The sequence below is a fragment of the Malaclemys terrapin genome, chromosome 19 (genome assembly GCF_027887155.1).
Source record: "Malaclemys terrapin pileata isolate rMalTer1 chromosome 19, rMalTer1.hap1, whole genome shotgun sequence".
NCBI classification, from domain to species: domain Eukaryota; kingdom Metazoa; phylum Chordata; order Testudines; family Emydidae; genus Malaclemys; species Malaclemys terrapin.
Genome location: NC_071523.1, coordinates 11,794,206 through 11,818,480, shown reverse-complemented (window position 1 = coordinate 11,818,480; position 24,275 = coordinate 11,794,206). Strand labels below are relative to the sequence as shown.

Below are 24,275 nucleotides of genomic sequence, written 5' to 3'. Positions count from 1 at the left end.
CAGTCTTGGCTTCAGCACACTGGCTAATTCACTGGTCAACAGGGGGTTAATAACGTGCACACGCACCAGGGGGTGCCACTGTTAAGAGAGATAGGACCTCCCCACACCAGAGGGCAGTTAACAGAAGCTCCTAAGGGCCAAGGACAGCTATAGGAACACCAGGTACCGGTAGTTGAGAGGGGCCTTGGAGGGAGTGGGACCTCAGGATGTGAGTGCTAATAGAGAGAGGAGGGGGCCGGGGTGGTGCGTTAAGCGCTAAGCCCTGCCAGGGGTGAGCAACCGCAGAGTGCAAGTGCTAATGGGTGAAAGGGGTGACGGCTCAGGGCGCCTTCCCTTCCTTCCATGCCCTGGCCCATTTATCTCCTGTGCAGAGAGGCGAACTAAGATATAAATAAATAAATAAATAAAACCCCAATCCCTGCAAGTCTGGAATTCTCCAATCTGTTTGCTTGAACAGCAACTGTCAGATGAAAGCAAACATCCAGAGCTATTACACGTACAGTCACAGTTCCCTGCCGTGGCATCTGCACTGCTGACTTTGCTTCAGCTCCTCTCTGCCTCTTTTACTTCAGGGGTTTATTTATTTATTTCAAAGACTCCTGTTTTCCCCAGCATCCCCCTCTCCTTCACATCCCGTCAGTCCGCAAACATTCCATCCCCGACACCGCACGGCATCACTGCGGAAATGATTCTGAAGTTATCATTGGACAAGCTGCCCCTCCTTTTTACTCTTCAGTTAAAGGGAGACCAATATAGATCCCTCCTCAATAAAGTTCTCCAATGTATCTGTGATAAACTGTTTCTACAATTTCTGGGCTTGCCAGAGAGATTTACAATCCTGCCCCCCAAAATCACATGAACACAACAAACAGTTCTGAAGGAGCCTGAGTACAGCCAAGTTGTGTCTTATGGCGATGCACTAAAATCCTTCCAGAGGTAGGGCTGGCTGGCAGGAGTGTCCCAGACTGGGCTCCTTTAGGGGCGTGGGGAAGATTTACATAGGAACAGGGGGTTTCAAAGTCTTTGCCCATTTATTATTTTAACTCCTCCTGCTCCCACCCACAATCATAATTTCATAGCTGACCCAGGTGCATTAATGGGTCGTTTTCACCTTCCTGCCAGGCATCAGCTGGATTGATCTGATCCAGGATGACAATCTAGGTTCCTTCTGACATCTTTTCACATAGTAACACACGGTATTGGCTAAGTGCAGCTTCCCAGCCAGGCCACAATAGTCTCATCCGCTCGCTCATTCCCTAGAGAGAATCACCCGTCCTTGCCCAGGGATATGCACTGGCTAGTGAGTTCACTGGTCAGTTAATTCACAGCAGTGACGGTCGCAGCTAATGGCCACCCCAAACCACTGACCGAGAATGGCGTCTTCATGGCTCAGCTCCTCGCTGAGTGGTCTGTGCTTATGGCTGAGGTAGGATCACTAAGGGCAAGTTCCCCCCAACGCAGCTCCCTCAGCTTGTTCTGTCAGAAAAGCAGCATCTCCACCTGCATCATGGCCCTGCTGGTGGGGTCACAAGGGTCACGGTACATTGGTGGAACCTGAGACTGCGTCTGTGCCAGCTTGGGATTGGTTGGTTAGAATATGAACTCCTCTAGGCCAGCTCCTGACTGCAGGGTCTCAGCCTCACAGGCTACCCTGCCATTGCACCCATCAGTCTCAGTTTCTCTATCCACCTCTACCTCGATAGAACGCTGTCCTCGGGAGCCAAAAAATCTTACCGCGTTATAGGTGAAACCGCGTTATATTGAACTTGCTTTGATCCACCATAGTGCGCAGCCCCGTCCTCCCGGAGCACTGCTTTACTGCGTTGTATCGGGTCGTGTTATATCAAGGTAGAGGTGTATAAGCTCTGAATATCAAAGGGCCCAATCTGAAATCACCAATCCATGCTTTGGGACAGGTTCGAATCTGAATTCCTGAAGCCGACTCTACCCCTGTGGTTTGAGTTCCAGCTTGGATCTAAAACCCACCAGAGATCCACTGTTCTCGCAAGACTTCGACTGAAACCTCAAGAGAACACTTCACAAAATATGGCATTGTTACACCCATGCTCTTGCCTTGGCTCAGCCTGAAACCCTAGCCCAAGGCTAGCCCTATCCCAGCTCTGGACCTGGCCTCCTTGAGCATCTCTAGACAAATAACTGTTTTTCTGATAGATTAACTTTGATCAATATTGTTCAAACAAGGCACAGGGACGCAAATGATGGCTCATCTTAGACTCTGCCTCTGCCCTGTGGTTTGAAATCCCAGAGCTCCCAGTAGTTTGACCTCTATCGCCTACAACACAGGAACCCTCCCCGCCAAAAAACAATGATCAGGTAAGTGGAGAAGTAAGTCTTGATGGGTCTGAGTAAGAATAAGTTGCTTGTGCAAAAAGCGGCCAGAGAATTCTGTTCTCCTGCTTGGAAATGAAGAGGAGTCAAATCTGCAGCACGTAGGGAGGCTGGGGACAAATTTTAAATGACAAACCAAAAATGGATCCCAAACACACGTAGAGATTTGTTTAAAATACAGTCAAATGAAAATCAAGGTGCCTCAAACGAGCAGAAACAATCCAGTACAAAGGGTCTTGGAAGAGTCTCCCTTGGAACCTGACACAACCTCTGCTCAGAAGTTGTAGAGCTCCCCCAGCACTTGCTCTCCTGGTTCCCCTGGGTCCCTTTGGTGACCCGACTAAAGGGCAGAAATGCTTTGGTGGGTGCAGCTGCAGGAATCTACGGGCTCCTGTTTGCAGCTGTCATCGGTGTATCAAAGGCCACAAGAACCGTTGTCTAAAATCTATGTGCAGATTCTAGAGACTCATCTGGTCCCTTCCCCACCATTTTTCTCACTCTCAGACATTAATCAGAGGGAATTATATACAGAGACAAAATAAAATGGCAACAACCCAACACACACATACACCTGTTAACATAACACAATCTCCAATTCCAGCCCAGATCAGCCATGACTAGAAATGGGCCCCAAACCAAAATCCCAGAGCCAAACACCCCCACAACTCTGGGAACCCAAACTCCACGCAGGATTTGAACTTTGCAGCTTTGGCACAACTTCTGGAGTGGTCATAACTCCATCTCACCTGACTGCTCTTTGGTAGCCTCCTCGCAACGGGTTTGCTAGGTCTCAGTCCAGTGCCCGGGAGAGAAACGCCACATCTCTCCACCATCACCACAGTTAGCCATCCCAGGTGGTGTCACTGGCTGTCTCAGCGGTGAGGTCAAGATTTGCCTGGAACAGTGCGGGGGCACACTGGAGTGCTGGGGGAGCCTGCACTGCTGCTGCCTGTGCTGTCTCTGTTCAGTGGACAGAGGCCTTCGCTCTCCACAGCTGTTCATCTGGCACCTTTCCCAAGTACTAAATTCAACCCCAAAAGTGTAAAATAACTCCCCAATCAATTTGGGCCGAATTTTCTTCTCTGAGCACAACAGGTGCACCAGCAAAAAAACACACATGAGCAATGCCACTACATACAGTGTTAGAAATGGGCACCGGTGGAACCCTTTAAGCTGGAGACGGTGGGAGGAAACTCAACAGGAGGATTTCACAACAGGTGAAATTCACCCGTGTGCAGAGGAGCCAGCACGAGGCCTATGTTCCACTTGCACCCTTCTCGGAGTCTGGAATGGCGTGCAGGCTTTGTGATTTTACACAATGGTGAATTTACACAAGGGTGAATTTCACCCTTTGTGAATGTGGGCCAAGATTACTCACAGTGACGACTGATTTTTAGTGCCCCATGAGGCCTGATTTCCAGACGGTGGGTGCTCACCACTCCCTGAGAATCAGGCCCCTTTAAAACACCTTGTGCTAGATGCCCAGTCCCCACTTCTAGCAATCAAGGCCAACATTTTGGCTTTTTATGTTACTTTGTCCAATCTAACCAGGTCTTTGGGGTTTTTTTCCTTCTCCCAATTCTTTTTCTTTTCCAGCTTTTTACAAATTTCCCTTTGCTTCCCTCCCTCCCTCTCTCCCCTTCTCTCAAGGTCACACTGCTCGTTCGCACGTTGAATATTTACTCAGCAGCCTGGGTCCTTTCACAGGCGCTCACCACAAATATGCTTTCTGATAAAGTCAGGAGAAAAGAAACTATAAAACCCAAAACAAGATCAGAAATAGAAAAACTCCAGGGCGAGGCAGGGCGGGCAGCAGAGTAAAATAATTCAGCAGAGACAGCTGGCAAAGGAAACATGCCCGGAGTTCGTTATTTTCCCCGAGGTGTTCCCCCCCTTTGCCTGTTTGTTTTTCTGAACATTTTCATTCTACCATTAGGGCTGCACTGATTCTGGAAGATGGTTACGTTTAATTTCTCACACAGGATGAAATTCCTGTGCAAAGGACAAGGACTGTTAGAGTCCCTGTGTGCATGGGTCTTCTGTGCTGACCCTCTACACAGGGGTGACTTACACCTCCACTGAGCAGGGGAGCTCTCAGCTCTCCAAGATGTCTCATAATCTACACCAAAACCATTGCTCATAAATGAACGGAACAAAGCAACGGGGGAATATACTGTATGGAGCAATCCTGCACTGCCCTGGGAACAGACTACGGAGTTCAAATCCTGCTCACCCTACTCATGCGAGTAAGTCTACTAAAGGAGACTAGGCTATTCACACAAATAAAGTGAGCAGGAAATGGCCCTAGGTGGCCTACTGGACCATTCCCATCTCTAACTTTATTGTCATGCTATGATATGATTCTATAGTCTGAACCTTCTTGGCCAGATGGGAGATTAGAACACAACTTCACTGAGCTCCTGTCTCATTCCTGCAGATTTCAGGGCCCAGTACGATTCTACTGAGTTGTTCCCAGAAGATATTGTGAGTTTGATAATCTCCCGGTTGACTTCAATGGTATCAAAGTTTGACCAATGCTGTGTGCTGCTTTTGGGAACCCCAGCCCCAATACTCATATTGTCCAAAGTTTTTTTAATAATTTCTCAGTGGTATCATTTCCCTCTCCATCTAACCATCAAAACAAGCACCTGGCACTGATGGGAGAGATGGATCTCAGCAACGGCCCATTCATTAGCTATCTCCTCTTCATCTTACACTATAACCGCACCTTAGCCTCCCTACCCCCCAGTAAAACATACAACGGGAAAGGATGGAGAGAAGGAACAGGAACAACAGGGCCTATGTACTTTGAAATGGGATCACCTGTTGGCATGGGCTTAGACTCCCATTCATATTTCAAATGTATGGGGGCACTGTTAGTGATTTTAAATTCATACACATCAGCTGGGCCATGGCCCCTGTCTATAGGGGACCCATGTGGCCAGACTCATCCCACTTACACAGGTGTAAATCTGGACTAACTACCAAGTCAGTGGAGTTATTTGGGTTGACACCAGCAAATCAGAGATCAGATCCAGCCTACCATCTCCCACTACTGTCTGGTCACTAACACAGACAGGCCAGTTAGGGAGAGATAGCATGTGTTAACAAAAGCCCTGATCTTCCCAGTAAGCCTAAGAAACACTGCCCCTATGAAATGAACTGTCCATGGCTGCTACACCCCGGACAGTTTGACTGGTGCTGAGAGTCCCCCCTCTCTTTCTTTCAGAGGGACGAAGGCCCTTGCCCTTCCCTAGTTCTAGTGCTGTCTGAGGGTGCTGCTTCCCTGCTCCAGATCATGGAGGAGAAGTCAGCCAAGGGTTCCCTCCATTATACTGCTGAGGGAGGAAGACCATTCCCAGCCATGCTGCCTAAACTCCACAGCTCCCTTTGGATTTTCCGCCATGACTACCTCAATAGCTGTGGATCTAAAGTCAGTCTGTTACTCAGACTCATGGGCAAATGGTTCCAGTCTGCACACTTCTTGGCAGCCTGATTGCCTCAATGGGGCAGGGGGAACAGGGCTCTGTTGGCTGTTTCCATGGAGTTTGACCTTCTCCTTGAGGTTGCAGTGTTCTTTAAACAAATACTAATGCTCTATCTAGGAACGGTCCAAACCACTACAGGAACACTACAAACTATGCCGACTGAGGCCATTAGCAGTACTGTAGTAAATATATCACTAGAGTATTAGTGACATTATTGCAAGTTGTAGTGCTCTGGGCTACTGATATTACTGCAGGAATTGCACTGTATAATACTATTGTAAGTTGCATTCATTGGAGCCATCAACAGTGTTATAATATCACTACTGAAAACCAGAAATATCTTGGGTGTTCGGTACTAACAGCAGCACTATTGCAATACTTAATGTTTGGGTCCATAGGTACTATACTAACTGCACTGTAATCAAATTATAAGATCTAACGTTACCAGCCATTCACAGTACTGTAGTATTAGTACTCTGATCTGGAGTGCTCTCAGCCACTCAGTACCGCAGTAAAACTGCTCTAAGCTGGAATGCTCAGCCACACACGGCCTTGTAGGAACAGTACTCTGATCTGAAGTGCTCCCAACCACTCAGAGTACTGCAGTAACAGTATTCTGCTCCGAAGTGCTCCCAGCCACTTGTAGTACTGCAGTAACGCTGCTCTAGGCTGCCGTGGTTTGGGTTAATGCTGTAGAATACTGTACTATTTTTTTCCTGGCCAGATCTTTCCTGAGGCTGGGGGTTGGCCGGGGCACTGCTTGCCCTGAGTGCAGGCTCCCCACACCCTGCTGTCTCCCCGATGTGGCCCGTCTCGTCTCATTGCGCTCCTGCTCGCCCCCACCCCGTCGTGCACATGGCTTTAATGTTTTTATTACCTGTTTGACTCGCTGCCTTATTGCTTCTCCCCTTAATGGGGCCGTAACCGTGGAAACGAGGAATAAACGGCCACCAGAAAATGAGATGATTAAACAGGTCACCCTGGCAAAACAAACTCCGTGTTCACAGAGCCCAGTGGTGTATGCAGCGCCAGCACAGGGAAACACAGGGCTGGGCTGTGGGGGGCTGGCAGGCTGACACCGCTCATTCAGGGGACACGAGACTTAGAGAGCTCCTGCCTTACAGGGTGGGAGTGCCTGTCCCTGGAGGATGGGGCTGTGCACCTCTCAGGTTTGGGGGGGCCATGTCCTCACTGGGAAGAGAGCAGATGGTGGGGACTGGGCAGGTCCTGCGGCAGAGGAAGTGACTGGCATGAATGTGAGCAGGCCAGACCATAAACAAAGCCCAGGTCTGCGTCAGTTCAGAACAAGGCCTCAAAAGACCTACACCTGCACCTTGCCCTCAGTCTCTGCCATCGTCACCATGTTAATCTCCTCACAGGATTCAGAGACCGCCTGATGGCCTCTTGTTTCTAAGGTTCCCTTAGGCCTTGCCCCCGCAGTGCCGCTCCCACCAGTGAAGCTGACCAGTGGTTGCAAGAGTGGAACATTTTCCACACAAGTCCACACAAAGCCACAGACACTAATCTTGGACATCAATGAACTAGGGACGTGGCTGGGAAAGAGACCTGCTTTCCTGTCATCAATCCTCCTCCAGCGCCAGCCCTGAAATAGGCTTCTGTGCAGATCCTTTCCTAGACCCTTTCACCAACATTGCCTTCCTCCTCCTTCTACCTCCTCTTCCTTCCGGCTGTTACTCGTCTTCTCTCTGTGCTGTCAGCCACAGCTTCTGTGGGCACAAATAAGGCCATGACCACAAGATTTTTGATCCCAGACCCTGACACTCAGGGGCTGCAGCCATGCTAGGAAGGTGGAAGGGGGCAGAACCTTTGTCTAGAACCTACATCAGGGACATTCTGTGCCAGCTGCCTGCCAAATACCACCTGCCCGCCCATGCATCCTTCTCTCTGTGTGAAGTTCTCTGCCTGAACTGGATTTGTTTCTAGCTCCCTGTCCTAGTCTATCACCCAGGTCACCTTGACCCCGACGGAGGTGTGGTTTACTAGGAGCAGACAATCTTCTCAGGAGATCTTGGCCCAATAGTTAACAGGGTAGAGGCATCTCCATGAGGGCTTTCTGCAAATCACCAGGGTGTGACAGTGAAGGGGATGAGCCCTAGACCCCACTCTATGAATTACCTGACCCCCAGGTGGAGGGTACACACCCAGCCCTTCAGGGCAGGGGCTGTAGCTTCCTACATATGGCTGCACAGGGCCTAGCACATTGGGGAGCCAAATGGAGAACTAATAAAAATTCACAGAATTTAAAAAACACCAAACCAATGACCATTGCCCTAACCTGAACCCCCATTATTATTATTATTATTATTGTTTATTATGGGTATGCCTGTGGCCTGTCCGAGATCCGAGACAACTGTGCTGGGTGCTGCACAGGCAGAGTAAGAGACAGCCCCTGCCCCAAGGAGTGCACAGTCTAACTGACAAGACAACCACAGGGGCGGGGTAGGGGTAACACACAAGCAGAGGGAACACTGTAACAGCCGCCATCACTGTGCTAGTGCCATGGTGTTTGGTGAGCTGTGGGGGGATCAGCTAAACAGCAAAGGAAGGCAGGGAGGAAGAGGGGCTAGGGCAGGGGGAAGAGGGAGATTGTGAGGGGCAGGTGGGGCTGAGGTGAAGAGGTCATGAGGGAGGGAGTGGGAGAGGGTTGGAGCCCACAGCCCTTCAGCACCACTCCGGGAACAGCCGTCAGAACCATGGGAAATACTGATACCATCATCAGCATCCCACAGTCCCTGCTGAAATGGCTCCCGCACTGCTATGGCAGCCTCACTCTCTGGCTGACTGCAACCTGCCAGCTCTTTCCCCAAGGCCACAGGGGTCCGAGTGCCCCCAAACGGGTGTCTCCTCTGCACAGTTCTACGCCTAGGGAGTGCTGGGGGGACAAGTGGCCCCATTTTACCCCCTTCCCCTGTTCAGTTCTGCAGACCTAGACCTAGCCTCAGTCATACCGGCAGCTCTAAGTATGACCCAACCCCTAACCCCAACAAGCCAGGGATATCCGAACGTCAGTCCCAACAGACCTTCCCAGCACAAGGGGCTCAGCTCACTCAGCCTAGCAACATTTAGCAGGTTACAGGAAATCCAACCAAGGCTCCTCTGCAGCCACATGCTGGCTTCCAGGCTTAACCCGAACATTCCCCCAAAGCATCACCACCTCTACGGGCCAGCATTAGTCCACCCCAGAAGGACTAGGAGTAGGCAGGAATTTCTATCGCCCGCACCATCCCCGCCCCTTGCCTCAGCTGGAGTGTAGGAAGCTAGATCTGATTCTGAGCTCCCGCCACCAATCACCAGCTCAGAGGCTGCAAATTTTTCAACACAAAATGTTCTTGAAAATAAAACAAAGCAAACAAGTGATGTTACAAACCGTCCTCCAAAGAGGCCGGGATCCTGCCAAAATCTACATCCCACCCCTACGTGTCCCAGACCTGGAGCTCCCAGGACCCAAGTGTCTACAGAGAACAGACTCACAGTGACAGAAATAACATCATCAGACACTCGCAAGCCAGCAGCAGTGGCGATGAGGAGACAATTGCTCAGGGTGTTTGGGCTGGTGGTTTCTCTTAAACAGGCACATGGTTTACAGAAAGGAAAAGTTTGACGGGCCCGCCTCTTTGTATCAATTTGAGTGATACTTCAGTAGTTAGGGGGGAAAGTCACAGAACTCTAACTGGGAGGTGTTTGCTCATCTGAACTCAGCCAAAGTAAGGGGTGGAGAAGCGAAAGAGAGAAGTGGAGGGGAAGAGTGAAAGGGAATGAGAGTGAAAGAATCAGAACAAAGGGAAAGGAGAGAGAGAGAATGACAGGAAGAACAAGGAAGAGTGTGGAAAAAAGACTGACTGAAATAGTGAGGGTGAACGGGAAAGCGAGTGAAAAAGAGAAAAAGGGAAAGGAAAAGGGTGAGAAGAACAGAGGCAAGTGAGAAGGGCGGGAAAGAATGAGAAGGCAGGAAGGAGAGGTACAGAGTGGCAGCCAGCAAGCAAGAGCAAAGCAGTGTTACCCCTGTTTGGAGGGGCCTGGACCCTTGAGCCCTGGGAACTCCCCGGCAGCTTGCTGAGTTCCGCAAAGGGATCGGAAAGGATCCAGCCCAACTGTGTTTCCATTAAAAAATATTCAACTGAAAGAACAAACCAGCCCCTCTCCACGCCCCCCAACTCCCTTCCACCCTGGTTTCTCCCCATTAACAGCTGCTCTCACCTTCAGGACACACAGACACAGTAATTACTCCAGGAGTGGCTTCCTTCCTCCTCTGCCTGCTGTGCAGGGTGCCACTTTGAAACAAGCATGGGAAGGGGAGCTTCAAACAACTACAAGACGCCCTGCTCCCCCACCAAATCATCCAGCAGGAAGGAGGAGTAGGATGACCAGGTGTCTGGTTTTCGACCAGAACTGCCAGTCGAAAAGGGACCCTGGTGGCTCCAGTCAGCACTGCCGACCGGGCCATTAAAAGTCCAGGTGGCGGTGCTGTGGAGCTAAGGCAGGTTAGTCCCTACCTGGTGTGGCACCGCGCTGTGCCCAGGAAGCAGCCAGCAGGTCCGGCTCCTAGGCGGTGGGGCTCCATGCGCTGCCCCCACCCCAAGCACCGGCTCCGCACTCCCATTGGCCGGGAACTGCGGCCAATAGGGGCGAGGGGGGGGGCAATGCCTGTGGATGAGAGCAGAGTGGTGCAGAGCCGCCTGCAGCGCCTCCGCCTGGGAGCTGAATCTGCCAGCCACTTCCAGGGTGTAGCGTGGTCTGCGGTGCCAGAACAGGTAGGAAACCTGCCTTAGCCCCCCCACTCACTGGAAGCCGCTGCAGGTAATCCTGCACCCCAACACCGTGCCTCAACCTCCTGCCCCAGCCCTGAACCCCCCAAACCCCGAATCCCCTCCTGCACCCCAAATTCCTCATCCACAGCCCCAGCCCAGAGCCTGCACCCCAATCCCCTGCCCCAGCCCAGAGCCCCCTCTGCCCCACCCCCCAGCCTGGAGCCCCCCTGCACTCCAACCCCTGCCTCAGCTTGCAGCCCCTTCCCACATCCTGAACCCCTCATCCCCAGACCCACGCCAGAGCTCACACCCCCTACCGGAGCCATCACCCCCTCCCGCATCCCAACCTCCTGCCCCAGACCAAAGCCCCCTTCAACACCCTGAACCCCTCATTTCTAGCCCCACCCCGGAGCCCTCACCCCCTCCCGCAACCCAACCCCCTGCCCCAGCCCAGTGAAAGTGAGTGAGGGTGGGGGTCAGCAAGCCACCGACGGAGGGGGAAGGTAGTGAGTGGGGGGCAGGGCCTCAGGTGTTTGGTTTTGTGGGATTATAAAGTTGGCAACCCTGAGGAGATGGGGGAACCAGGCATGTGCTCAAGGAATTATACAGCAGACCTGGGGGGGTCCTAGAAAAGCTGGGCATGTGCCCACAGAATTACACAGCAGAACTGGGGTAGCAGGTGTCCAAACCACCATGCATGTGCCCACAAAATGACACACAGCCCAAGGAAGAGAGGTCTGGGAGAGGGTGGTGGCATGGGATCTGGAGAAGCCAGGCCTGCTCTCAGTAGAGAAAGGGGCACTGACAGGACCGCAAGAGAGAGGCACTCTGATGCTCAGGGACTCCTGGTGGGGTAGAGGAGAGTTCCCACAGGTGGGTCAGTCCAACGTGTGGATGTGCATAGGCACTGCGCTGGCAAACGCCTTGCAGAGAGGTGGAGCTGCTTTAATGAGAAGATGCATTTATGACTCAGGCCTCAAAGGGATCAGGACTTTTTTATTATTATTTTATTTTTCCATCATAAATTCCACCCTAGGATGCCAGATCCCGCCAGGTTTTTCTGGAAATACCAGATGGGACTAGTGGCGCTGCCTGGCTTTTGATGGTTTTCCAGGTTGGGAAGCTGCAGTACATTCCCCTTCCCAGTTTTCCCTCGGCCCTGCCTAAGCCACCGGCAGCTGTTCCCCAGAGAATCCCAGGCCAGGGGGCTGCTGTCCCAGGAATCACCTCCATTTACTGACAGGTACAGTGACATCATTCACAACAGGAACAGCCCGTGGGAACTTTGTCCCTTTCGTCCCAGGATCTCACAGGCCTTCTAAAGACCTTTCTGCTGGAACCATGAATGCTAAGGAACAGGACACAGAGAGGACCCAAGGAGGCAGGAGGATTGTGGGGATGGGGGGCAGAAGTAAGATCCGCTCTGCCTGGGGGAAGCAGCATTCCTGGCCCTAGCCCTGCACTCTGCCCATGGATAGGCCATAGCCCTAATTCATTTATTCCCATCGCTGAAGTGTCTCTGGGCTGGACAGGTGGCATGTTGTTATCCCCATATTATCGACAGGGAAGCTGAGGCACAGAGAGAAGGGAAGTGATGGGCCCAAGCCAGGAATAGAACCCAGGTCTCCTGAGCCCCAGATCTTAACCACTAGGCCTCTCTCTCTCCTCGGTTTACATGGTCGCATATGGTTGTCTCCTCTGCAATTACCAATGCAATTACACAGCCTCCCCCAGCCAAGAGAAGGGATGCAAAATAACCCAGGGGGGAGGGCCCTCTGCTATACTCAGACTTCATTCCTGAGACCCTTCATTCCAGCAGCCCCTTGGCCTCCGCTCTGGTAGTCAGCAAGATTGGTCCCCACCACGCACACACAGCCTCCCCGCCCGCATCCTCCTCCTGTCCCATGCAGTTTGACACTCCGCCCTGGTGTGTGCTTGATGCTCAGCAGATGAGACTGGCTGGCAGCAGAGATGAGGTGGAAGGGGGTGCAGGGCTCCTTAGCTCTGAATCTCCTCCAGGGCAAGCTGTGCTGAACGATCCCCAGTCTTCCCTAGGCTGGAAGGTTACCTGCTTTCTTTAGAACGGGGCTGACTGGAACAAGTAAATTGCAGTGGGGATGTATTTAACAAGCCAGGCGCCTGGGTGATTTAAAGATCTCTCCCCCAGCCCGGGCTCACATCCGTGGTGGTGCCCCAGACCCTCACATGTCAGGCAGACCCTTGTGGTCCTGACGAAGACCGGGGCTAGGGCTCCGACACAGACCCCTCCTTGGTAGCTTCAGAGGTCTCTGGCCTCAGGGCAGCTCAAGAGCCTACATGACAAAAGCCACCAGCACAACTACCACTTCCCTTGGTAGCAACCTCAGCAGAGGCCAAGGAGCAAATGTGCCCAGAAGGCTGAATTCCCCTCTTAGCCATCAGGCCAGACTTGAGGCACTGGCCCAGACGACAAAGTGCAGAGGAACAAACCATGCTGGGCCTGTCCTATAGGTAAAGAGATGCCTTCAGGGTCCAGGGCTTTGATGCCAGCCCCATTCACACACACACACAACTAAAACACTGAGACACCAACCCCTCCAGAATCAATGAAGAGAGGGCTCAGCACAGCACATGTGAGTGTACAATAGCGTGCAAGAGGGAGCGTGTCCAGAGCACGGGTGTGTGTGTATGTGTGCAGCGCAGCTGTGTGCAGAGTGTGTAGGATGTGTCCGGAGCAGATGTGTGTGTATGTGTACAGCATGAGTAGGTGTGTGTGTAAGAGTGTGGAGGATTGTGTCCAGAAGAGGTGCGTGTGCAGCACAGCTGGGTGTGTGTGAATACAAGAACGTGTAGGTGTGTCCAGAGCAGGTGTGTATGTGTGCAGCACAGCTGGGGGTATGTGCACATCTCTGGGTTCCACTTGCCCCCAAACACACCTGTGCAGATCTTTACTTTTCACTTCGTTTCACAAGAAGCTTTGCTGAAACAACCCCTCCCACAATTCACAGGAGGGCATGAGTGAATCATCATTTCACACCCCAAACTGGGAATGGGGGATCCAAATTCCACACTGAGCCAATGAGCGCTCGGTGCCGTGGGCACTTAGGCCAGCAGGCGAATTGCACCTAGTGCTTCCCATGCCTTTCCCCTATCCCCTTCTCATCCTCTCTACCTCGCCTGCTCGCTCACCAGGCTGTATGTGTTGCTCAGCTTTCCTTCTGAGCCTGAAACTGCCCCAGGCCTGGAAGCTCCAAACACTTTCCCACCTCAGGAACATTTTATGTTTGTTATTCAGTGACTGACAGTTGCTCTACTCTGTACCTGGCACCTGAGCCAGGACCCCAGCTCCCAAATCACCAGGGAACCTCCAACGCAGCCAGAAGATGAGGACGGGAAACCCCAATGGTCCCTAGGAAAGGACTTCAGGAACTTTAAAGAGGGACATGTTGTAACCAGGAAAATTGCACATTTACATTTCAATGGGGCTGTCAGGGAAGCATCTGGCAGAAGAAGAACCCCACCAGATCCCACGGCTGCTCCACTGTCAGCTACTCTCCCCATGGGCCGAGGGACAGGGATACTTCCAGTACCTGTGTGTCCAGATGGAAAGGGAGTCTCCTGAGAAACAGGAGGAAGGGCAGTGCTGGTCCAGTGGGATGCAGGAGAGACAGGTGGAGCTGTGAAGGTCTTACTTATGGACTCAGCACCAATGAGCCCAAAGGAAGGAGGAAGAGAGGGTTTGGAGTTTGTGGGAGGGAACAATATGTTCATATCCATCCAGCACCCACTGTACCAAACAATCCAAATCTGCACCCATCTGGCCCAGCCCTGCACCCATCCAGCATGCCGGCCCAGCCCTGCAGCCATCCTGCATGCCCGCCCTGCCCTGCACCCATCCAGCATGCCGGCCCAGCTCTGCACCTGTCTGACCCAGCCCTGTACCCATGCAGCATGCTGGCCCAGCCCTGTACCCATCCAATGTGGAGCAAGTGTATGTTCCTGTTTGTCTGCATAGTTCCTTAGCCCAGCCCTGTACCCATCTAGCCCCCAGTTTCCCTACTCAGTTTGATCCTGTGCTTGTCCAGGCCCCACTTCCTCATATGGCCCATCCAGTATTGTCTCATTCTCCCCTTCCATCAGGCCTCGCCCTTTGCCCATCCAGGGTCCATTCCCTCACCTGACTGGGCCTCGCGCTATACAGTGCCACCCCATCCTCCGCCCACAGAGTGCCCCCTCGTGCATCTGGCCTGGCCGCAGTCACCCAAGACAGATGTTTCTGGCAGCTCAATGGCTCCGAGTTCGTGTTTCTAACTTGTACGGTCAGAATTCGAAGCTAATAAGTTCCTTCTCCTGTCTCTGGTGCCTCTCCCCACCCCCATGTACCATTCTGCTCTGGGAGAAGAAACAGGGAGCAGCGGGGTCCTGGTCCGAAGGGGGCTTTCAATCCTCAAAATGGATTTTACCTGTCTCTGAAAGCCTTCTCCCCCCCACTCCCACATCCCTTTCTCTCCAGGGAAATCAGTCTAAAAGGGGCTAATGGAACAATGTCCCTCTCTCATTCTCTCTCTCTTTTTTTTTATTAGCATTTGTGGAATTTATTCCCAAACTCTCCTAATCTTTCGTACACAACCATTTGATTTGCATAACCCAGCCCCCTCTCATAAAAACTGGCTGCTAGTTTAATTAAAAAATGTAAATTTGCTGTCATCTCGGGGCCTGGTGAATTAGGACGAGATTGGCATTTTTTATTGCTGAAGACGTCCAAATTGATCCAGTCCGCGTTAAACCGAGGGGGACAGTACCATGTGGGACTTTGGGGTGTGGGTTCTGCCCCTTCCCTCCCCAAATAAAATCTCCTGTGCCCCCTCTCTGGCTAGCAAAGTGCAGCTCAGGACATGGATTGTCCCAAACCATCTTCTGGTTGGCCAACCAGCAGGCTGGGCCTTTTCGATGATGGCACTCCTCTGAACTGACTCCCGGTTGGAAACCCACCACCCTAAAACAATATAGATGGCAAAATATCCCTGTGGACAAAAAGAGGCAACGGGGTGGAGGTGGGAGAGAAGAGGGGAAAGACGCTGCCCCTCTCTCCGAAGTCCCAAGCCATGCTCTCTGCACCAGCTTGATACTTCCCAGCCACTTTCTGTCAACTTTTGAGTATGAAACCTCAACAGGCAGCCATTCCACAGCCCAGATTTCCTTTTTGATGGTAGAAAGCGAGTCAAAAGTAGGCCCAAGACACTAGGTCAGCCCAGCTATTATGGAAAAATCTGCGAGAGTTTATCAGGGAGGCTGCTGAGAACTCACCAGAGCATGAGAGCCCTGCTGTAAAATTCTACCCATTAAGTCAAAATCAAAACAAACTGCAGAAAAGTTCCCCATGTGTATGGCCTTCCCCAGATGGGAGGACAGCAGACAGGGGAGAAGGGCAAACAGCTCAGGGAACCATAGAAAGAGAGACTAAAGGTTCAAAAATTACATAATAAATGCTTGCTCCCTCCCAGCTTGAGTATCTGTATTGATCACACCCACTTCCACAGTTTTCTCTATCCGTGAAGTAGAAGCTTTTTTTTTTTTTTTTTTTTTTTTTTACAGTGGAAGGCTACAGTACATTGCATGTACATACACACCCTACTTTTTTTGTTCTAAATGTTGTTTAAAATCCAGTAGCTGTCCTCTCTAGGAGCAACAAGGGTGGTGTCCCCACCCCAGGGGATATTTCCAGGTTTATTTGAAAACAGCATTTTAACACAATGAAAGTACAAAATTATCCCCCAATGGAAAATTGGGTGCATCCAACAATCTCGGTATTAATTGCCACACACACCCCGCCCCCCCGGTATCTAGGCTCCTTGTCTCTAGTCTGAGTGCAGTTCCCAGACTGAGGTTGATCAGATGATGAAAGAGTCCCAGGGAAAGTGACGGGAGCCCAATTGCTTGAGATATTTAAAAGCAGATTCCTAGACAATCCCAGGTAGGGAACAATCCTACCCTGGCCCCAGGTGGATCAGTTGACCTGGGAGATCTTTCCTACCTTTAACTTCTATGGAAGTTTCTGATCCTAGAGGTCCCATATGTGTATCAACTCAGTGTACAAAGCCCTTAGCAGGACCAGGCCTCCAGACTTTATACATTGGGTCCCCATTGACTTCCCGCTCTCTCTCATGAGCGGCCATTCAGGTACTGCCCTGGGGATGCAAGGCCTAAGGGACTGGAGAGAATTCAAGCCACAATGACTGAGGGAGGTAAGCCGGCTCTCAAGAAGATAATGGTTAGAGACGGTGATCATGGGGCAGGTCTTTGCCCCATGATCACAGTGGATGAGTTCACCCACATGCAGATTGTAATGCTGACCTAAACAGATCTCCCAGATCCTGATTTCCATAGCTTATCAGCACCCTGGGCTCCCGTACCAGAGTGTGGAAGGTCTGTTACCTGCAAGCACGGCGGTGAAGCCCATGCATGCGTTACACTTGCGTGACAGAGGAGGGGCTACATTGTCCCATCTCCTGCATCTCAACAGTGCAGGCCAGAGGGAAGTTTCCATAGCTATGAGGACGGGACAGGGAGCAGGAGGCCCAGCGCTGGTTACTGGTGAAGCTGGTTAACTCTGCATGTGAGGGAGCGTTTGACACTGATTGGCTGACAGGGTATAGCTCCAGCCAGCAGGAGGCATTATCTCTCCAGAAAGGGGAGTTTAAATGGAGAGAGGTCCTGAAACCAGGCCAACCATGGCTGAAAACACCTGGCACAGCTACAATTCAATCCCCAATCTAGGAGCTGCCACAGTTCCTGAATTTGGGGCGGGAGGCGGAAATCATTGTTTATTTCTCTTTAAAATTATCCACCCTTCTTAAATTCACCACATCCTTAAAACTGCCCCTGCCCACTCAGCCTCCCAGCTCCTTGGTCTACTAAAGAGAGGCAACAGCACACGCCCAGGTCTGGGCCAACCGAGATCTCAAACCAAGGTGTGCGAGTCCTTCCTGCTCTTTTTGATTCCTGGTATCATTAAAAAAAAACTTTATTCTTTTAAAGCAAAATAGCAGAGTTCAAAGTTCAGGCCAGTCAATCATCAACCAGTTTATTACTGTCTTATCCCTTGTAAAAATATACTACAACAATGATCCAAATAGTGACAGGATCGCCAGTGCAAGCTGGTTTGGCCCACTGCTGTCATTTAGTTTTTAACAAGGGGAGAGTGGAGTTAAATCATTGAGAAGGATGGTGTTTCACTTTCCCAGTAGGACTGGGTCAAAAAAGACAAGGTGTTGGAACCTCATATAGTAGGAAATGGGGCCTGAGGGATTCCTGACAAACTCCAAACTTGCCTGCACTGAACTCCCAACAAGGCTGTGAAATCCAAGCCCAAAGCCTACCCCAGGCCTGACAACACAATGCACCCAGCCTGCCACCAACTCCCATGCTGAAATCACATCCCAGCCTGATACTGGGCCGTGAAATCACAACCCTAAACCTCATCCCACCCAGATAGTGTCTCTCAATCCCAACCCGTGCCCCAGCCTGACAATAGGCCGAGAGAGCTCCTCACACCCTGCCAGACCGACACCAGAACTAAAAACCAGAGACTGGTCCACAAAATCTACTATCAAAACTGCATCCAGTCCTGATACTGGGCCCTGTAATCTGAAACCAAAACCAGCAAGGAGGGGGCCTGCCATCCCTCCTCCCAGAGCTTACACACCTCGCATGGAAAGGACAAAAACAAACCCATCCCAGATGTGCCCAGGTGAAAAAAAAAAAACTCATTAAATGTAATAAGCATCCTCTTCATCTGACACTACCTTGTCCCAAATAAATTAAATTCCTTTTCATTTAGACAGCACAGGAACCTGACAAGCAACCTTTACCAACAAGACGCCAGAGCTTAGAAGGGGGTAACAAAATTAAAGAAAAAACAACCCACATGACTTAAATATATATAAATGCAGAATCATTTCAAAATCCCCACAAACTTCCCCCTCTCTGCATCATTCTCTCTCTATTTATCTGTCCCTCCTCCCCTCTCTCACCCCGGGGACTCTCTCAGTGACAGCCTCCCAAACAGATCAGGATCTGAAATCTACCGGGAGGGAGAGATCCTCTTGAAGCCAGTTCCCCCCACCTCCTTACTTCATCTGGTTAGAGAGAGAGAGGCTGGGTTGGGGGGGGGGGGGGGGGGGGGAAGGAACTTCCGTAAAACAACTGAAAGAAAAGTGAAAGTCTGAGAGTCCCCACCTTGAGCGGTACCTGGGGGTCAGGCACCCTGATTCTGAGCTGCTCTCCGAAAACTCTCACAAGCTTCCACAGAATATCTAAAGCTCCAGCGGGGGGAACACCCCCAGCCCCCCAAAACAATACCCCTCCCCCATCAGAGTGACATGTCACCCCTCCATACACACACACCCCTGGCACCTTCCACTTTCCCAGTGTCAGCTTTGGAAACATAAAAAAAGTTTCTTCTGCTCCCCACCAAACAGGGAAAAAAAGACAGAAATTAAAATCTCTCTCTCTCTCCCCCTCCCTCTCTAAGGCCACCCAAAGCTGATCAGCTGTGCTGGGTAGTTTATTAAACTAAAAGAGAAACTATTTATAGACGAACCAGCCCCATCGGTCGCGCCTGCAGGAAAGAGAGCGAGAGAAGAGACACGGGCAGAGGGAGGAAAAGAAAAGAAAAATAAAAAAGAGAGCAGCACCGGGAGAGAAAGAACAAATGAAAGAATGAAAGGGAAAGGGGAGGGAAAAGAAAAGACACGCACAGAAGGGGCTTTTTGTGTGTGTGCAAACTGAAAGAACAAGGGACAGGAAAAGAACAATTGTGCTGTACTTACCATAGTCGGAGAGACGAAAGCCGAATTCACTCAAATAATCAACTTTCATAATACTTAATTAATACCTAATTGCAACTGATTGCTCCCCGAATAACAAGTTGGTTTAAAATACTGATGTCATTGCTTTTGACGGTCCTCCCCGAGAACACTTTGGCAGCAGAGTTCACTGGTGGGGGGGGGGGGGGGGCGGGTGATGGTGGGGGGGGAGGAGAAGGCTGGCTGTCAAAAGTGAAGGTGATTGGCAGGACAGAGCTTGGCCACACCCCCCTGCCTGGCCTTCCCTACTGGCTAGAGGGCAGGTGAAAGATCAGGGTGCCTTCCCCTGCCTCTGCTCGCTACCTCCCAGGGAAGATGCTGAGGGAACCAGCTCCCAGCCAGCGAGCTGAGCAGTTCTGAAAAAAAGCCCAGCCAAGCAGCGTTACCCTATCAGGGCTGCTTGCTAGGGGCCGGCCTTATTGGCTCGCTGCTTTCCCAAACCTTTGGCTCCCTGGGCGGAGAGGCGGGACTCAGGGCCCCAAGAAAAAAGAAAAAAGAAAAGAAAAGGACACACGAGGCCGGTGAACGCGAGCCCCTGCGGGAAACTAACCCCAGCAGCCAGGGAGCTCAGTGGCAAGGACTTGAGGGATAAAGATTTAAGGCTCAATGTCTCTCTTCCCCACTCCCTGGACTGATTTAACTGGGCAAAGTGCTGTGCCAGGGGGGTGCACCCTGTAGGGAAGATTATGTTAGATAAGAGTTGGTTGATACTAGCAATAGTGACTGACTTCACTGGAGTTAACTCTGGATTTACACTGGGGTAACTGAGATCAAATTCTGTACTGGATTACATCCGCTCCAAAGGGCCAAAATCAGACCTGGCGCAGCTGGAGGCAATGCTTTAAGATTACTCCAGATACATGTCAGTGTAAAGGAGATCAGAATCTGTCCCCTAGTCTGAAGTAAGCCCAGGGTACAGATGAGAGGAGAGTACAGCCTAGGCCCTTCAAAGCGCTGAGCAAACATGAACTAATGGTCATTTAGTATTTAATTTAGGGATCGCTCGGCAGAGGAAAACGTAAGATGCAATCACTTTTGGGGGGGCTTTTGCTTTGGAAAGGACTTGGGTATTTTTCTCCCCTCCTTCCCTAGGATAGGGGGGAGGGAGTTCCAGCTTTTATTGTTACTTATTGTTTCTCTGAATGAGAACAAAACCCACCAGTGGGGAGGAAAAAATTATGCAGAAATGTGCCTTTGCATTTGTGTTGTGCTCTGGCTTGCTTCACACAGATGGCAGGCGTCAGTGGATCGATGCTTCCACGGCGCTGGCCCCCTCAAGGCTGCACACAGTTCCCTCACACCCTAGAGTTGGGACCTACTGGGCTACAATCTGAGCTCAGTTACATGGGTGTCAATCTGGAGTAACCCCATGGGATGGTGTTACACTGGCCCAGCTGAGATCAGGATCTGGCTTGCTGACTCCAGATTGAGGACAATGGGGTCCTGGGCTCTGACTGGAGCTCCTAGATGCTAGGGCAATACAAATAATAAAAATAATCCCAGGTGAGCTGCCACATCCCCTTTTCTAAGGAGTCACCTAGAAAGGTTCCAAGTCTTTGCACCAACAGGGCGGCAATATTATCCTGGAGAAGCTTGAATTGAATAAAGAGCCAATGGAACCAAGCAGCTCTCCCAGACTGATTTGGTCACAGGAATGCCTGCAGCGTTAGAGAGAGAACGGCTGGAGTGAAGGAGTCCGAGGGGGTGTGCTGTGTGCAAGGCAGAGTGTCTATGAGTGTGTGCTAGTGTGAGAGAGAGAATGATTGCATGTGGGAATGAATCAGTGCATGTGTGTGAGAGAGTGCAAATGAGTGTGTTACAGTGTGTGCTGTGTGCGGAGAAGTCTCTAAGTAGCGTGACCAGGTGACCAATTTTATAGGGGCAGTCCCGATTTTTGGGTCTTTTTTTTTATATAGGCTCCTATTACCCCCCACCCCCATCCCGATTTTTCACTTGCTGTCTGGTCACCCTGTCTGTAAGTGTGTAGTAGACAATGTTGTGTGGGAGAGAATGACTGCGTATTGGGTAAGGCAGAGAGTGTGTACTAGTGTATGTGTGTGCATGAGTGTAATATGGGGTGGGCGTAGATGAGCGTAATGTAGGAGGGTGGTGTGTACACAAGTGTAATATGGGGGGTGTACATGAATGTAATGTGGGATGGGTGTGAACACAAGTGTAAAATGTGTGTGTGTACACAAGTGTAATAAGGGGTTGATACTAGCAATAGTGACTGACTTCACTGGAGTTAACTCTGGATTTACACTGGGGTAACTGAGATCAAATTCTGTACTGGATTACATCCGCTCCAAAGGGCCAAAATCAGACCTGGCGCAGCTGGAGGCAATGCTTTAAGATTACTCCAGATACATGTCAGTGTACAAGTGTAACATGGGTGTGTGTGCACAGTACAAAACAAACTCAGGCCAGAGCAGTAGTGTTCACTCTGAATGGTTGAGTGTTTTACTGGTTTATGTCACAAGCTTTAACATTATTTAAACACACTGGGCCAATCCCACTGCTAGTGCAGGCCTCAGGAAGTCAGTGCCATTACACCAGGGATGTGTTTGGCCCCAACAGGGTTATGGTTTTTGTGCCCTGAATTTCCTCATTTTTTGTTGCTTTTATTTTTAAGTAGAAAAGAATGTTAGGGAGGTTCTCAGAGGCGTGTTGGGTAAACACACACATACGTCTCTTTCTTTAAAACAAACGAACAGATTATTTACCTGATTAAATAGGTATTTCGAATGGGTTGTGAGCTCTTTTTTTTTTTTTTAAAACGTTCTGTCTTGGGCCATGTGGATTCTGGAGGAGCAGGACGCTCAGGCAGTGCTTAGGAATAGCCAATGAATTTCCAAGCTACTACCCACAAGGCTGGAGCTGTTCCTTAGCTCAGGGACCCCATGGGTGCCATCAAGGCAGGCCCTAAATCTGCATGTATAAAACCCCTTAGGACAACACCAGGAGGCGGGGGGCATCATTGTGACCCAAAGAGAGTTTGAATTGTCTTGCTGGGCTCTAGCCACCCTGGCTTCCGCTGGCACAAAACCAGACACTGGGCTCAAGTCCAGAAGGAGGGAGTCCACCATGGGCTCCATTCACAAGCCAGGAAGTGGGAGTGGCCAAACAGGGAGGGGATGTGGACTGGATGCCCTAAGACCGAGGGCACTGTCTGCCCTGCCCAAGATTGGAGCAGCCCTCAAATCAGCGGGGAAGCTGCAGCTCAGGGGCGTTCACACCTGGGGAAGAAAAGCAGTGCCCCCAATCGGAGGACCCCCAGGCCATACCCCTCCCGCCATGGCCTAGCCAACTTTCGGGCCTGTGGGCCCCCTGGTGGAGCAGGGCCATGCACCCAGCTGGAGTGGAGCCCTTCACCTAGGTTTTACACCAGCAGAAGCCAGAGGGACCAGATTATTATATCTTGACGGCTTTCTGCTTCACTCATTTATTTAAAGACCCCAAAAACCATTAAGCCATGATGCTCATTTCCAGCCTGAAGAAATCAAACTCCTACTTTAAAGGGACTGTCGGCCAACACGCCTGGCCTCCACTGCTGGGTGATTCCTACCACCGCGATTGCTGGGTCTCATCTTTTAGATCTGCCTACCATACTCCATGCAGAGAGACCAGAGAGTGACACTAGCCTAGCCAGTTTCTAGTCAGTGCCCATTCCTGGTTCCCAGGCCCCAGCAGGACATTGTAATGCCAAGCCACTGCAAGGGAATATTTTGCTCCTGTATTTCTATTAATCACAGGGTTTGTACAACTTGATTTTGGTCTGGCACCTCCTTTCAGGGCCTAAAATTCCTGAGTCTCCCTTATGTTCCAGACCATGAGAAACATCCTGTATGAATGCAGATTTCTCCACTCTAATATTTCCTACAAACATACAATAATTAAATGGTAGGAGCTCTTTTACCCATCACCGTCATTCACGGAGAGCCTGGGCTCTGTATTCCAGACCCCAGGCTGAAGGGAGAACACACACAATAACACGCACGGGTCAAAAAGTAGGCACACACACAGTGTACACATACTGTTACAATGACACACACATGCCTCCTGAATACACCTGTGCTCCTGCACACACAAAAATGAAGAGTCACACATTAATACATACACTCATAGCATACGCAGATGCACATGACATGCAGGCACACTCCTACAATAAAACATGCTCATACACTCAAATGCACACACATGCACATGCCATCACACACACACATTCTCTCTCTCCCCCCCCCCAGGACTCCCGCTGCAGACTCTGGTGCAGACTTCTCACCATCGCTCCTGCTCCTCCTCCAGAAGCCACCTGCTGAGGAGCGTTTCAGGTGAAGTCCACGCCCTGGAGCTGACGCAATTGGGAGGCTGATTTCCTATCTCAGTGATCTCCAGTCACAGGATCAGGCTTTATTTCCCCATCCTCCCTCCCTGCCTCTTACCCAAGAAAAGGCTGCTCTTCCCTCCCACTGGGGCCGCTTGGCTTCCTGCTCTGCTGGGATCCCTTGTGAAACCATTTAAACGGCAGCTTTGCCCCCCTCCCCACCACTGGGTCTGACCCTCCCAAAGGCAGAGTTGGCTCAGACCACACTCTAGCTCCTGGACATGCTGACCCCCGAGATGCCTGGAGAGAGGGCAGTGCCCTTCATCCTGTCCTGAACTGTATTGCAGTATCAGCCTGCAATGTCTAGCAGCTGCCACGTTCCACCCCAGAGGTGGCTGCACTTCAGAGGCAAGCGAAGCAATCTCTGCGTGTCCCTCCTCTGCCTCCAAGGGGCATTAAGAACTTTAATTAATTAATGTTTGCAGGTGCTCGGAGATCCTCA

General features: G+C 51.0%; 1 protein-coding gene across 5 annotated transcripts in view; it reads right to left on the bottom strand.

Annotated features, from left to right (window-relative positions):
- The window catches only part of CASZ1 (castor zinc finger 1), a 263,569-nt gene that overhangs the window by 106,405 nt on the left and 132,889 nt on the right, over positions 1–24,275 (bottom strand). For 3 of the 5 annotated variants that reach the window (XM_054009507.1, XM_054009511.1, XM_054009509.1), the window contains exon 1: positions 19,417–19,530. The exons of the other annotated variants lie outside the window; for them this stretch is intronic. In XM_054009507.1, the coding sequence (XP_053865482.1) occupies positions 19,417–19,465 (49 nt within the window). In that variant the 5' untranslated portion in view covers positions 19,466–19,530. Of the gene's footprint in view, positions 1–19,416; positions 19,531–24,275 lie in introns of those variants that run through there. 5 annotated transcript variants of the gene reach the window in all.